Source organism: Microcaecilia unicolor, chromosome 4, assembly GCF_901765095.1.
Source record: "Microcaecilia unicolor chromosome 4, aMicUni1.1, whole genome shotgun sequence".
Taxonomy (NCBI): Eukaryota; Metazoa; Chordata; class Amphibia; order Gymnophiona; family Siphonopidae; genus Microcaecilia; species Microcaecilia unicolor.
In genome coordinates this window covers 23,930,985-23,945,073 of record NC_044034.1, presented here as the reverse complement: position 1 = coordinate 23,945,073, position 14,089 = coordinate 23,930,985, and the positions used below count along the sequence as shown (strand labels likewise).

The 14,089-nt window shown below is 47.2% G+C and overlaps 1 protein-coding gene across 3 annotated transcripts in view; it reads right to left on the bottom strand.

Annotated features, from left to right (window-relative positions):
* Nucleotides 1–14,089, bottom strand: part of GDPD5 (glycerophosphodiester phosphodiesterase domain containing 5) — a 441,045-nt gene that overhangs the window by 161,416 nt on the left and 265,540 nt on the right. Inside the window, exon 1 of one of the 3 annotated variants that reach the window (XM_030200039.1) lies at nucleotides 2,201–2,219. The exons of the other annotated variants lie outside the window; for them this stretch is intronic. Coding sequence (XP_030055899.1) covers nucleotides 2,201–2,209 — 9 coding nt within the window. The 5' untranslated portion in view covers nucleotides 2,210–2,219. Of the gene's footprint in view, nucleotides 1–2,200; nucleotides 2,220–14,089 lie in introns of those variants that run through there. 3 annotated transcript variants of the gene reach the window in all.

The following is a 14,089-nucleotide window of genomic DNA, read 5'->3' as shown; positions in this document are numbered from 1 at the left end:
GTCTACCAGAATTAGCTCCCTTTTGCTATCCCCAGCTACCTTCTCCTAGCGCCTAAATTAGAGCCATTTTCAAGTTCCAGGTACCTTCTCTTCCACTTGCCCCACTTTCCAGCTCCCACTTCAGCCCCCTCCCACCTGCTCCCCCTTTCCGAGCCCCAGCTCAACCCTGGCACGCCTCAACTAACTTTTAGACCCTCAGTGCTGCCTCCAAGATTTTGATAATTATATTCAACAATCATCAACCCACAATCATCCTTTTTAGAACAATCATATCAAAACACACAGACATCATACTTTTAAATATTAAACTTTTTTGCTTTAGTTTATTTTAGTTTGGTAAATACGTACATCATGAAGGTGACTTTCAATACGCATTTACAAAGGTAAAGGGACTGTTTGAAAATTGCCTATTCTTCCAACTCATGCTCTTTGAGTTTGTGCAGGGCTGCTGAGAGACTGTGTAGAGCCGCCGAGAGACTGAACCGGGCCCGAATCGTCATCCCCGCGGCTGCAGCCCCCCTAAAATCGTCATCGCCACCACTGTCCCCTCCTCCCTCCTGCCCGCCCAGAGTACCTAGACTTGGCTGGACCCGCCAGCTGCAGGCAGCGCGGCTCCATCCTCTGCTCAGCATTGCCTGCCCCTGCGGCTGCTTTCCTCAGGTCGCACATGCTCAGTCTCAAAACTGAGCGTGCGTGGCCTGAGGGCCCAGCAGCTGCTAGGCAGGCAATGTAAGGGGGGCCCGGCGCCGGAGTTTTCTCTCCCCTGCTCCTGTCAGGACTTGATCACCCTGGTCCCGTCAGGAGCAGGAGAGAGAGAGAAACCCCTGTGCCGGGCCCCCCTCCCCCCCCGGAGGCCCGGGGAATTTTGCCTCTCCTGTCCTCCCCCTCTTGGCGGTTATGTGTTTGTGTGGCTATAAGGATCTATTGTGTTGCTTTGCCTGCAGCTGAAAAGCTGCTGCCCTAGGCAAACACTTAGTCTGCCTAATAGTCCTGCCCATAGGAACCAACCTTTCAGAATTACTGAGGGTGCTAAACCCAATGGAAATAACCCCTCCCTGAACACATACAAGGAATTCTCTCGATACCGGGGGTGCACAAACACACACAGCACCCACAGAGCCGGCTCCTATGGTCCTGCCTGTCCTGCTCTTTGGCCTATCAGTTGACCACTACATATGTTGTCTATGTGCTCCACAGAGACAATGAGTTGACCATGTCCCTGTTTACCACGAAAGTGCCCAACTGGTGGTCAGGCATGGCAAGATGAAAAGAGAACAGACTGCACACGGCTGAGCCACTGTCTATTTCTGGCTCTCCCCCTTGCGAGCTGTCATTTAAATGGATGGCAGTGTACAAATTAACATCTCATTTATACTAAAATAATATTTCTGCAGTTCAAACATAATTATCCTCTGGTGGAAATTCAGTGGGATGCCTTCATTCCCTCAGCGACTATCCGATTTCCCATAAATATTACCCCAAATTTGAGGTTCTGTATCTCTCCAGAGGAACAAGGATCAGCTGAATGAGTGGAATGTCTCTTTTCCAGGATGCCAGCAATAAATACATATTTTAAAGGTCCCTTCTTTTCCTAACTAAATCACTGCGCTGCTATTAATAAGCATCGCGAATGGGCGTGAACGGCCCAGTAGGGATTTTTGCTGATGACAGATAAGTCAGCAATTTCTATCTCTAGGAATGCCCAAGGCTGCAATTACTACCAGCAGCGAACCGGAATGGTCTCATCTTGCAAAGCAGAGTCTATCCATGTAAGAAAGACGTGCATGGCTCCCTCCCCTTCCCCTCAATTCTCTCTCACTCTGACTCCCACTCCTACAAAAAGCCCAGTATCCTGCTGCCAACAGTGGCCAATGCAGGTCACAAGTACCTGGCAAGATCCCAAAACAGTACAATACATTTATGCTGCTTATCCCAGAAATAAGCAGTGGATTTTCCCCAAGTCATTTTAATAATGGCTTCTTTTACAAAATTATCCAAACCCTTTTTAAACCCTGCTAAGCTAACTACTTTTACTACATTCTCTGGAAACAAATTCCAGAGTTGAGTGAAGAAATATTTTCTCTGCTTTGTTTTAAATTTACTATGTACTAGCTTCATTGCATGCTCCCTAGGCCTAGTATTTTTGAAAAGAGTAAACAAGCGATTCACGTCTACCTGTTCCACTCAGTATTTTATAGACCTCTATCATATCTCCCCTCAGCTGTCTCTTCTCCAAGCTGAAGAACCTTAGTCACGTTAGCCTTTCCTCATAGGAAAGTCATCTCATAACCCGTTATCATTTTTGTCGCCCTTCTCTATAACTTTTCTAATTCCGCTATATCTTTTTTGAGATGCAGTTACCAGAATTGCACACAGTATTTGAGGTGCGGTCGCAACATGGAGCGATACAAAGGCATTATAAACATTCTCATTTTTGTTTTCCAATCCTTTTCTAATAATACCTAACATTCCATTTGCTTTCTTAGACACCGCTGCACACTGAACAGAGGGGTTTCAATGTATCATCAACAATGACACCTAGATCACTTTCCTGGTCGGTGACTCCTAATGTGAAAGCTTGCATCACTCAGCTATAGTTTGGGTTCATCTTTTTCCACCTGCATCACTTTGCACTTGCTCATATTAAACGTCATTTGCCATTTGGATACTCAGTCTCGTAAGGTCCTCTTGTAATTTTTCACAGTCTTCTTGTAATTTAACAACTTTGTGTCATCAGCAAATTTAATTAACTCAGCTCTCGATCATTTATAAACATGTTAAAAAGTAGTGGTCCCAGCACAGACCCATAGAGAACCCCATTATCTACCCTTCTCTGTTGAGAATACTGACCATTTAATCCTACTCTGTTTTCTATGATTTTTAACCAGTTTTTAATCCACAATAGGATATTATCTCCTATCCCAAGACTTTCTAATTTCCTCGGGAGTCTTTCATGATGTACTTTGCCAAATGCCTTTTGAAAATTCAGATACACAATATTGACCGGTTGATCTTTATCCACATGTTTATTCACCCCTTCAAAGAAATGTAGTAGACTGGTGAGGCAAGACTTCTTCCCTTGACTAAATCCATGTTGGCTTTGTCCATAGGCGCCCCGTATAAGAGGCTTGGGGAGGCTAAGCCTCCCCAGCCCAATCGTGGACTTCCGCTTGTGATGTAGCCCACCCTCCCGCCCCGCGCATTTTGATCTTTTATTTCCGTGGCAGCGACGTCAATGAAGAAAAAGACTACAGGCTCGCCGCCAGCTTCTCCCTTCTCTCTGCACACAGTGTCCCGCCTTCTGCGGTGATGCATTTCCTGTTTCCGCGAGGGCGGGACTGTGTGCAGAGAGAAGGGAGAAGCTGGCGGCGAGCCTGTAGTCTTTTTCTTCATTGACGTCGCTGCCACGGAGCGTATGGAGGTAAGCTCCGCCCCCTTTAGCCTCCCCAAACAGTTGGGCTACTGACTGTCTATGGCTTTGTCTCATTAATCCATGTTTATTTATGCTTTATAATAGTTGATACAGTATTCATGCACTTAAAGATTTGTGGTGCATATGAGGTCATTGGAAACCAGTGACGGCGCTGACCTATTGGTAGCCTATACTGGTGGAAGGAGTGTGTCGTCGGAAGGTTTGAAATGTATTGTAGCACGGGGGTGCATTTGTAAGCATAAAAATTATAGAGGAAAAAATATATTAAGGAGTAGACCAGTGATTGAGATGTTTGTCCACCCTTGGTGACATTAAACACTTTGTGTTGATTTATCTGGGTGAGTTTTTACTCTGAGGTCTCTCCTAATATTTGATTACATAGGCACTACCCTGATTTGGTGTACCACTGGGTCAACTCCTTCACTGAGAATATTTCCAGGATATTATACCCTGGTTAGCATTATTGGTGTTTATAATAGATGATACCATTTTGCCTGAACAGACATCAGGCTCACCAGTCTATAATTTCCCGGATCACCTCTGGAACCCTTTAAAAAAAATAATACAAAATTGGCGACCCTCTAATCTTCAGGTACCATGTTTGATTTTAAAGATAAATTAATTTTTCAGTTTCATCAGTACTCTGGAATATATACCATCCAGTCCAGGTGATTTGCTACTCTTCAGTTTGTCTAATTGCCGCATTACATCTTTCAGGTTTACAGAGATTTGTTTCAGTTTTCTGACCTATCAGAATTGAATACCATTTCTGGCACTGGTATCTCTCCCACATTTTCCTCAGTGAAGACTGAAGCAAAGAATTCTCACAAATGCTAATCTTTCTCTATTCTTTTCAAGTCAATGGATGTTGGAAAGAAAGTAAACATAATGGGTTGAGAAAGTCTGTCCAACTCTTTGGGGATAAAATAATCTGAAAATCTAAAGAACTTGACCAAATTTGACATGAGGGAAAACCAGAAAAAACGGGCAACAGAATTAGAGCTCCAGAGTAATTAAATCCACTTCTCCCCCCTCCCCCCCCCCCACCTCCTCCCAATGCCCAGTACCGTTTCCAGTTTCTACAACAAAGAAACTTTGACATGTTGAAACGATTCCCACTTCAGGCACAGGCAGCTCCTTGTGACTCTGGGCAAGTCACTTAGCCCTCCATTGCCCCATGTAAGCCGCATTGAGCCTGCCATGAGTGGGAAAGCGCAGGGTACAAATGTAACAAAAATAAAATAGATACTATTGGAGATTCTACATGGAATGTTGCTACTATTGGAGATTCTACATGGAATGTTGCTATTCCACTAGCAACATTCCATGTAGAAGGCTGTGCAGGCTTCTGTTTCTGTGAGTCTGACGTCCCACAGAAGCAGAGCCTGCGCAGCCAAATTGGTGATCTGCAAGGGCCGACTTCTACATGGAATGTTGCTAGTGGAATAGCAACATTCCATGTAGAATCTCAAATAGTAGCAACAGTGGAGGAGTGGCCTAGTGGTTAGGGTGGTGGACTTTGGTCCTGAGGAACTGAGGAAGTAAGTTTGATTCCCACTTCAGGCACAGGCAGCTCCTTGTGACTCTGGGCAAGTCACTTAACCCTCCATTGCCCCATGTAAGCTGCATTGAGCCTGCCATGAGTGGGAAAGCGCGGGGTACAAATGTAACAAAAAAATAAATTAACATAAACTTGTTCCTTTCAAAGTGCTTCTCTACTGTCCCGGTCACAGACATATACTAACAGAACACAGATGGACTAGAAATAATTCCATGAGCCATACTCCACATGTTTTCCCCCACATTGACATCACATCCCTATTCCAGCTGGGCTGGCTCTTGTATATTTTACTGTGAAATTTAGAGACTAAATTGTGTGATGTGCTACTGTTACTAAGCATATTCCCTCCTAGTGGCAGAGATGCAAGACAACTGAAAAATCCACCCTCTAAAATCTGTTGACAGTGACATCTTATGGTTAGATATTTTATTACACTTGGGGCCCTATATACTAAGGTGCGCTATCATTTTTAGCACGCAAGCTAAAAATAGCATGCGCTAAACACTGGAGACACCCATATATTCCTACAAATGCTGGCTCCTCCCATGACCAAATGGCTTGCATTTGGTTGTTTCTGAGATGGATGACCTTGGTTTCGAAAATTGCTGAAAATCAGAAACGTCCATGTCTAGGGACGTCCATCTCTAAGGACTAGCGTAGGTGCGTGTTTTGGACGCGCGCAGGTCCATTTTTCAGTGCGCTTGCAAAAAAGGTCTTTTTTTAAAGCCGAAAATGGGCGTGTGGCAAAATAAAAATTGGCGCTCGGCCATTTGGGTCCGAGACCTTACTGCCACCCGTATATAACTGTTTTGGTGGATCTGGCCAGGGATTTTCTTCCTTCATCTAGGATCTGGATAGCACACATTTTTATATATAAACTCCTCCTCATTTCTTTACCACCTCTGGAGATTTTCATTCTCCATGCAGACACTTTGAGGTCCTTATACAAAGGCGTGCTGAAAAATGGCCTGTGCTAGTGTAAGCGCGTGTTTTTCAGCGCACCTGTAAAAATGCCTTTTTTAAAAATCGTTATCGTTTATTTATTTACTATACCGTTTCTTATTGCATTCGCAAAACAGAACTGTTTACATCATAAAAACTAAAATTTATATTAAAAAACATAAAGAAATCCATTCATTTGATAGGAAAGCACTGCAAAACACTAACATTCATACTAAAAATATATAAACAATAAACAACCACCCATGCCAAAAATATAATTAAACATATTACTTATTAAATATACTTATTTTTAAATATATTTTGACCGAAAATGGACGTGCAGCAAAATGAAAATTGGTGCCCGTCCATTTGGGGTCTGAGACCTTACCGCCAGCTATTGACTTAGGTCTCACGCATTAACTGGGTGGTAAGGGTTTATGCGCGTCAAATGCCTTTTACTGTCTGGTGGCGTGCGTAGTGGATGTGCGCCAAAAATGAAATTACCACCCAGCACACAGGGTAGCCGGGCGGTAACTCAGAATTGGTGCACGTTGGGTGCACCTAGGCCCTTACATGGCTTAGTAAAAGAGCCCCTTTATATAACAAGCAAAAAAGCCCGTTTCGGAACAAATGAAACAGGCCCTAGGAAGGCTGTCATCTAAGCGTTTTTTCGTCTCTCTCCCCTGCCCTCCCCTCCATGTTGAGCGATTCTCCCCTCCCCTCCATGTCCAGCGATTTTCCCCTCCCCTCCTTGTCCAGTGATTCTCCCCTTCCCTCTCTGTCCAGTGATTCTCCCCTTCCCTCCATGTCCAGCGATTCTCCCCTCCCTCCCTTTCCAGCGATTCTCCTCTCCCCTCCTCTGCCCGCCCATCCCATCTCATCCATGTCCAGCAATCCTCCCCTCCCTACCTGAAGTCGCAGCGGCAGCAGGCTTGGCCCGGCTCGTGTCGCCTCTAGCCTTCCCTCTCAGTGTCCCGCCCTCCTCTGATGTCATTTCTTCTTTCCGTGAGGGCAGGACAGAGGGAAGGGAACGCTGGAGGCGAGCTGACGTAAGCTCATTAGCATACGGTTACGAACCCAGCGAGCCAGCCATCCAAGGATGCAGATTGACCAATTATTACACAGAGAGATAAACAACAGCCACATTTTCACCATCACCATAAAGAATATTTCGGAAAGGCTAGAAATGTGTAACTGATGTTAAAAAGTGCGGCAAATCCACTCTTCACTCGAGCAAGCGATTCACATTTTTGTGCCGACAAGTCTATTACATCACAGCAGTCACCTGCTTACATTCTGTTATGCCTGCTATGTCGATCAATTTAATAAATGCACAGTTTCCTTCCGGGAGCTGTTTTCTCTCCAGCTCCATGTCTCCCGACACCTAACAGTAATGATTCCCTCAGATCTAACAGCAGGAAATGCAAAAGCTGAATTCTTAAAATAGCACATACGCACCACTCATTAAGCAGGCATTGCTCGTCAAAGCTGCTTCCAAACCTAGCCAGCCCTTCTGCCTTAGCTCATCTTTTCTTTTCCTTGATTACGGTGAACGGCTGATTAAAACATTCAGTTTATTATTTTCAGGGCAGATAAAGATGAGCTACTTGAGGACGAAAATCTAGATTAGGATCGCCAGTTAAGAGAACAAAATCTATTACAAATTCATGCGACGGAATTATGTCGTAGGATTGCGGAGGGAGTGGGGAATTAAGCAGTGACATGGGAACAGTCTGTAGGTTGTGTTGATTGTATTTGAGATGATATGGACAATTAGGTATGTTGATTTTGTGACCCACATTGCTTTAGACGGTGACTTTCGTAATGAGACTGTAGGAAATGGTTCTTTTTGTCAACTCCATCTCCCATGCAGATCGCTCTTGTATAACCGACACTCTACTATGAACAAGTACCCCCGGGTGTCAGCTAAACGTTTAAGCTGGTCACTTGCAGTGCTCTGTCGCAGGGGCATAGCTACGGGGGGCCACGGGGGCCTGGGCCCCCACAAATTTCATCCGGGCCCCTGGTTTGACTGGCGAGGGTCCCCAACCCCCGCCGGCCGAAGCCTTCTTCAGCGCTAGTCTCCGGCAAAGCCGCGTTCACTGCCTGCCTCCTGCTCTTCTTTCTTCTTGCTCCTCCTGTGCACGCTGACGCTCAGCGTCAGCGTGCACAGGAGGAACAAGAAGAGCAGGGGGCAGGGAGCGAACACAGCTGCACCGGAGACCGGCGCTGAAGAAGGCTTTGGCTGGCGGGGGTTGGGACCCCCGCCAGCAAAGGTATTTGTTTGTGAGGGGAAGCGGCAAGGAGGCGAGGCATGGCGGTGGGGAGGGCAACGGGGCGGCACTCAAAATGTGCCCCCAACCTCGGGCTATGGCCCCCTCCCACCTTGAGGTCTGGCTACGCCCCTGCTCTGTCGGGGTTCTCTTTTGCACCACTGACCTGTTTCGGGGCAGCTGTTATCGGAAATTCTTCTTGGTCTTCCAGATTATGTCTTCACTTTAACAGTTCCTTGCAATTTCTATTTCTTAATAATGCTGGCAGTTGAAATTGCCAGCTAGAAGCATTTAAAGATTCTGTTCCAGTTTTCCTCTGCTTTGTACCAGTGAATTATTGTCATATTTCAAATGCTCAGACAGCTACTTAGAGAAGCCTATGGTTCCAAAATAAACAGAGCAAATCACAAGCTGGAAGGTTAGATATGTCAGAATATTTGTGACCATCTCTGGGAAAAAGTGACTCAGGTTTCCAGAAACAAAAAAAACAAAAAAAGGTTTTAATGAATTCTGTTAGAGGAAACAATTTGTAATACAACAGTCCAAACCCCATGTGAAAAAAAAATTAAAAAGTTACGGAAGTTCAAACGTGTAACCTTTGCAGACTGCTTAAGGACCCATGACATGAAAAATCGGCCCCTCTCAACATTTTGGATCCGAGACTTTAGTCACCTTTTCCCAGAGATGGTCACATTTCTTGAGCTGTGGCAGGGGCGTATCTGCGTGGGGCCACAGGGGCCTGGGCCCCCGCAGATTTTGCCCTGGACCCCCCTACCGCCATCAACCCTCCCCGTTGCCGTTGTTTACCTTTGCTGGCGGGGGACCCCAACCCCCCCCAGCCAACCCGACGTCTTTAAAGTTCTTCTTCGGCCTCCGTGGCCGTGCTGTAGTTGACTGTTCAGTTCGGAGTCTGACGTCCCAGCACGTTGTACGTGCAGGACAACGTGCTGGGACGTCAGACTCCGAACTGGATTGAACAGTCAACTACAGCATGGCCACGGAGGCCGAATAAGAACTTTAAAGACGTTGGGTTGGCTGGCGGGGGTTGGGGTCCCCCGCCAGCAAAGGTAAACAACGGCAGCGGGGGAGGGTTGACGGCGGGGGGGAGGGTGGAGAGTCGTTGGTGGGAAGTTCTGGCAATGGCGGCAGTGGCGGGGGGGGGGGGCTAAAATGTGCCCCCTCTCTCTGGCTCTGGCCCCCCCTACCGCCAGAGTCCAGATACGCCCCTGACTGCTGTGGACCTGCCTTTATCTAACTAGAGTCCTAAAAATTCACTAAATATTTTGGGCCTTATTAACGTTTAGGAAAGGAGTAATGAAGACGAGGTGTCCAAAATGTCACACCTACATTATTCACTTTTTTATTATTTTCAAACAGTAAAAAAAAAAATCAACAGATAATTATGCATTAAAATGTTACTTACTTTCTAACTCCTTTTACTCTCATATCTATCTATATGTTCCATCTTTGTTCATACTCTACACTGTCAATTAAAATGTCCTATTATGTATTACGTTGACTTTGTTAGTAATATACTATGCCATACTTTGTATTGTTATTTGAATATTTTTACTGTTGTAATTGCCTACTGCTCAGGTTTGATCTATTCTTACTGTACACCACCTTGAGTGAATTCCTTCAAAAAGGCGATAAATAAATCTTATCATTTCTAAAGCGCTACTAGATGTACGCAGCGCTGCATGGGCGTAGCCAGACCTCGCCGGGAGGGGGGGGCCAGAGCCCGAGGTGGGGGGGACACTGTTTAGCCGTCTCCCCCCACCGACGACCCCCCTCCCCCCGCGCACCCGCTACTGCCGCCAGTTTTGGACCCCCCTCTTGAATCCCCCCTCCTGCCACCAACCCTCCCTCGCCGCCGTCGCCGCCCGCCCCGCCGCCACAGGAGGTACCTTGTTTGCTGGCGGGGGTCCCCAAACCCCGCCAGCCGAAGAGTCTGCTTCAGCGCCGGAGTTAGTAGACTCCGGCGCCTTCATTCAACGAAGTTCGTGTGAAGAAGATCAGCTGGTTTTGCAGGACGTAAGACGTCAAAACCAGCTGATCTTCGACAGTCTACTAACTCCGGCGCTGAAGCAGACTCTTCGGCTGGCGGGGTTTGGGGACCCCTGCCAGCAAACAAGGTACGTCATGCGGTGGCGGGGCGGGCGGCGACGGCGGGGGAGGGTTGGTGGCGGGAGGGGGGTTCAAGAGAGTTGCGGCAGCGGGCCAGGGCTGAATCTACAGGGGCCCAGGCCCCCCCAGGCCCCACGTAGCTACACCACTGTACACTTGAACATGAAGAGACAGTCCCTGCTCGACAGAGCTTACAATCTAATTATCAGTTAAGCACGTGAGAACAGGCTACTAAAAAACATGTTAAAGCATGCCAGTTAGCGTGCGGTAACCCATGCATTACCTATGTTTTTAAAAATATTTTTGGAGGTGGCGTGGCATAGGCAGACAGTGGGCGTTCCTGTATTACCCATCTAGCGTGTTCTGATTACTGCATTCTAACTGGATAACACAAGGTTAACATGGGACTTCTTAGCACCTCCTAAAAAGGAGGCAATACGTTCTCCTGTGGGTTTTTTTTTGTTTGTTTTCAGGTGCCGCACGTTAAGGGGAACATTAATGTATGAAAAAAAGCCCCACTTTAATGTTGCATTAAATCTGGGCTTTGCATGTGAGAAAGCGCGGGGTACAAATGTAACATAGTAGATGACGGCAGAAAAAGACCTGCATGGTCCATCCAGTCTGCCCAACACGATAAACTCATATGTGCTACTTTTTGTGTATACCTTACCTTGATTTCTATCTGTCATTTTCAGGGCACAGACCGTATAAGTCTGCCCAGCACTATCCCCGCCTCCCAACCACCAGCCCCGCCTCCCACCACCGGTTCTGGCACAGACCTATAAGTCTGCCCAGCACTATCCCTGCCTCCCAACCACCGGCTCTGGGACAGACCATATAAGTCTGCCCAGCAATATCCTCGCCTCCCAACCACCAGCCCCGCCTCCCACCACCGGCTCTGCCACCTAATCTCAGCTAAGCTTCTGAGGATCCATTCCCTCAGAACAGGATTCCTTTATGTTTATCCCACGCACGTTTGAATTCCATTACCGTTTTCCTCTCCACCACCTCCCGCGGGAGAGCATTCCAAGCATCCACCAACCTCTCCGTGAAAAAATACTTCCTGACGTTTTTCTTGAGTCTGCCTCCCTTCAATCTTGTATCGTGCCCTCTAGTTCTACCGCCTTCCCATCTCCGGAAAAGGTTCGTTTGCGGATTAAAACCTTTCAGATATTTGAACGTCTGTATCATATCACCCCTGTTTCTCCTTTCCTCCAGGGAATACATGTTCAGGTCAGCAAGTCTCTCCTCGTACGTCTTGTAACGCAAATCCCGTACCATCCTCGTAGCTTTTCTTTGCACCGCTTCAATTCTTTTTACATCCTTAGCAAGATACGGCCTCCAGAACTGAACACAATACTCCAGGTGGGGCCTCACCGACGACTTATACAGGGGCATTAAAACCTCTTTTCTTCTGCTGGTCACTCCCCTCTCTATACAGCCTAGCAACCTTCTACTTACGGCCACCGCCTTGTCACACTGTTTTGTCGCCTTCAGATCCTCAGATACTATCACCCCAAGACAGGGGCGTAGCCAGCCTTCCGTGGGAGAGGGGTCCAGAGCCCGGGGGGAGGGGGCACATTTTAGCCCTCCCCCCGGCGCCGCCCCCCCACCGCCGACATTGCCGCCGCGAACCCGCCGCCGCTGCAGCCTACCTTTACTTTTGCTGGCGGGGGATCCCACTCCCCGCCAGCCGACGTCTTCTTCTTAGTCGCTTCCCGCTCTTCAATTTGTTTGCTGACGTCCTGCACGTTGTACGTGCAGTACGTCAGACTCAGAGAACAGAACTGTTCTCTGAGTCTGACGTCCTGCACGTACAATTACGTGCAGGACGTCAGCAAACAAATTGAAGTGCAGGAAGGACTGAGAAGACGTCGGCTGGCGGGGAGTGGGATCCCCCGCCAGCAAAAGTAAAGGTAGGCGGCGGCGGGGGCGGGTTCGCCGGGAGGGGGGTCCTGGGGTGAATCTGCGGGGGCCCCGGCCCCCTCAGGCCCCACGTAGCTACGCCACTGCCCCAAGATCCTTCTCCCCGTCGGTTCCTATCAGACTCTCCCCGCCTAACACATACGTCTCCCGTGGATTTCTACTCCCTAAGTGCATCACTTTGCATTTCTTCGCAAGTCCTTGTTTGCTACTGTACCTTACATTTTAATAAAAGCCCCTAAGTGACTTGGCCAGGGTCACAAGGAGCCAATGGGAATCGAACCAAGGTCTCCAGGTTCATAGCCCACTGAACTGAACATTAGGCTGCTCCACATGTGGGGAGGTTTCAAAAAAAAAACAAAACAAAACCTCACAATTTTTTCTTATTTAATAAGCTAACATATACTATGGTATTGGGCAGATGATGATTGCAGCCAACAGTTTCACCCATAAAGCTTTTCTACAGCGTCTTCTCAGTTTGTAAGGTTTTATTCAGGTCATTACAACAAATATTTGCTTTTCAGCAATTTAATTTGAAGTAAAAAATGAAACCAACAGCTGAATAAATAAAAGCTTCATGAGTCAAATTAAATATTTAGTCCACAAGTGGCCTGAAATGTCCTGTGTACTCCCCTGGACCAGCGTTGTTTATTAACATAAAGTGTGCAATTAGCAAATCAGATGAGCTGGGAATATTACCTTCCTGTCAGGCTGAATCCATTAGCAGTTGGGATCCTGGTTTCCTGCTGCTCGGAAAGATTAAGGAAACACACCGAGTGTCTTTTGAACTGGAGGTTGTCTGCTGTTTGTAATGCAACCCTACATGCATCCACTGCCCCCCCCCCCCCAATCCAGCTCCAGTCACCTGGGGCAAAACAGGTCTCTCCTCCTCTTTGAATGGGCTCAGGTCACTAGAAAGCGGTCTTACCTAGTTGCCATGGCAACCACAGACCTGTACCACTAGTTACTGGGGTGAGGGGAGGGCTGAAACCAATGGCTGCCAGTTGTGCAGCGTAAACACCTGTGCACACACATATGCTCCCACACCCCCCCCCCCTCACTTCCACAGTTCTCCACAAGCCCCACTACCCTTCCTATTTATTCCTATCTACACCTATCCCCATTGATCATCTCCAAGATACAAGTTCGGACAACTTCCCTGGTGTGACAATTTGTACATGCGCGCTTGCCTAATTCAAGAAAGCTTCTCCTCCGTGCCAGAGTGGGAAAGAAGAATGTAAGGGACCCTTTTACAAGTGGAGTGGAGTGGAGGAGTGGCCTAGTGGTTAGGGTGGTGGACTTTGGTCCCGAGGAACTGAGTTCAATTCCCACTTCAGGCACAGGCAGCTCCTTGTGACTCTGGGCAAGTCACTTAACCCTCCATTGCCCCATGTAAGCCGCATTGAGCCTTCCATGAGTGGGAAAGCGCGGGGTACAAATGTAACAAAAAAAAAGCATTAGCATTTTTAGCGCGCAGTAAAAATAAAGTGTGCACTAAATGCTAGAGACACCCATATAATCCTATGGGGAATCTCTAGCATTTAGCGCGCACTAAAAATGCTAGCGCGCTCCCTAAATGTCTACAATCGATCTCCAGTCTTAAACTGGGGCAACCGGCCCAACAAAGAGGATTTCTTTTTGGGTTTTTTTTTTTACTATAGTGTGGTAAAATTGATCAAATCTGTGTTTAATGCATTTTCACATGGGACGTTCCCAAGCACTAAGCTCAAATTTAACGTGGCACTTATTGGGGGGTGGGGGGGGGGGTTAATAATATTTTATTGCAGGTCATGTACTAATGCTGTCGTTAGCATACAGTACCTACATAGA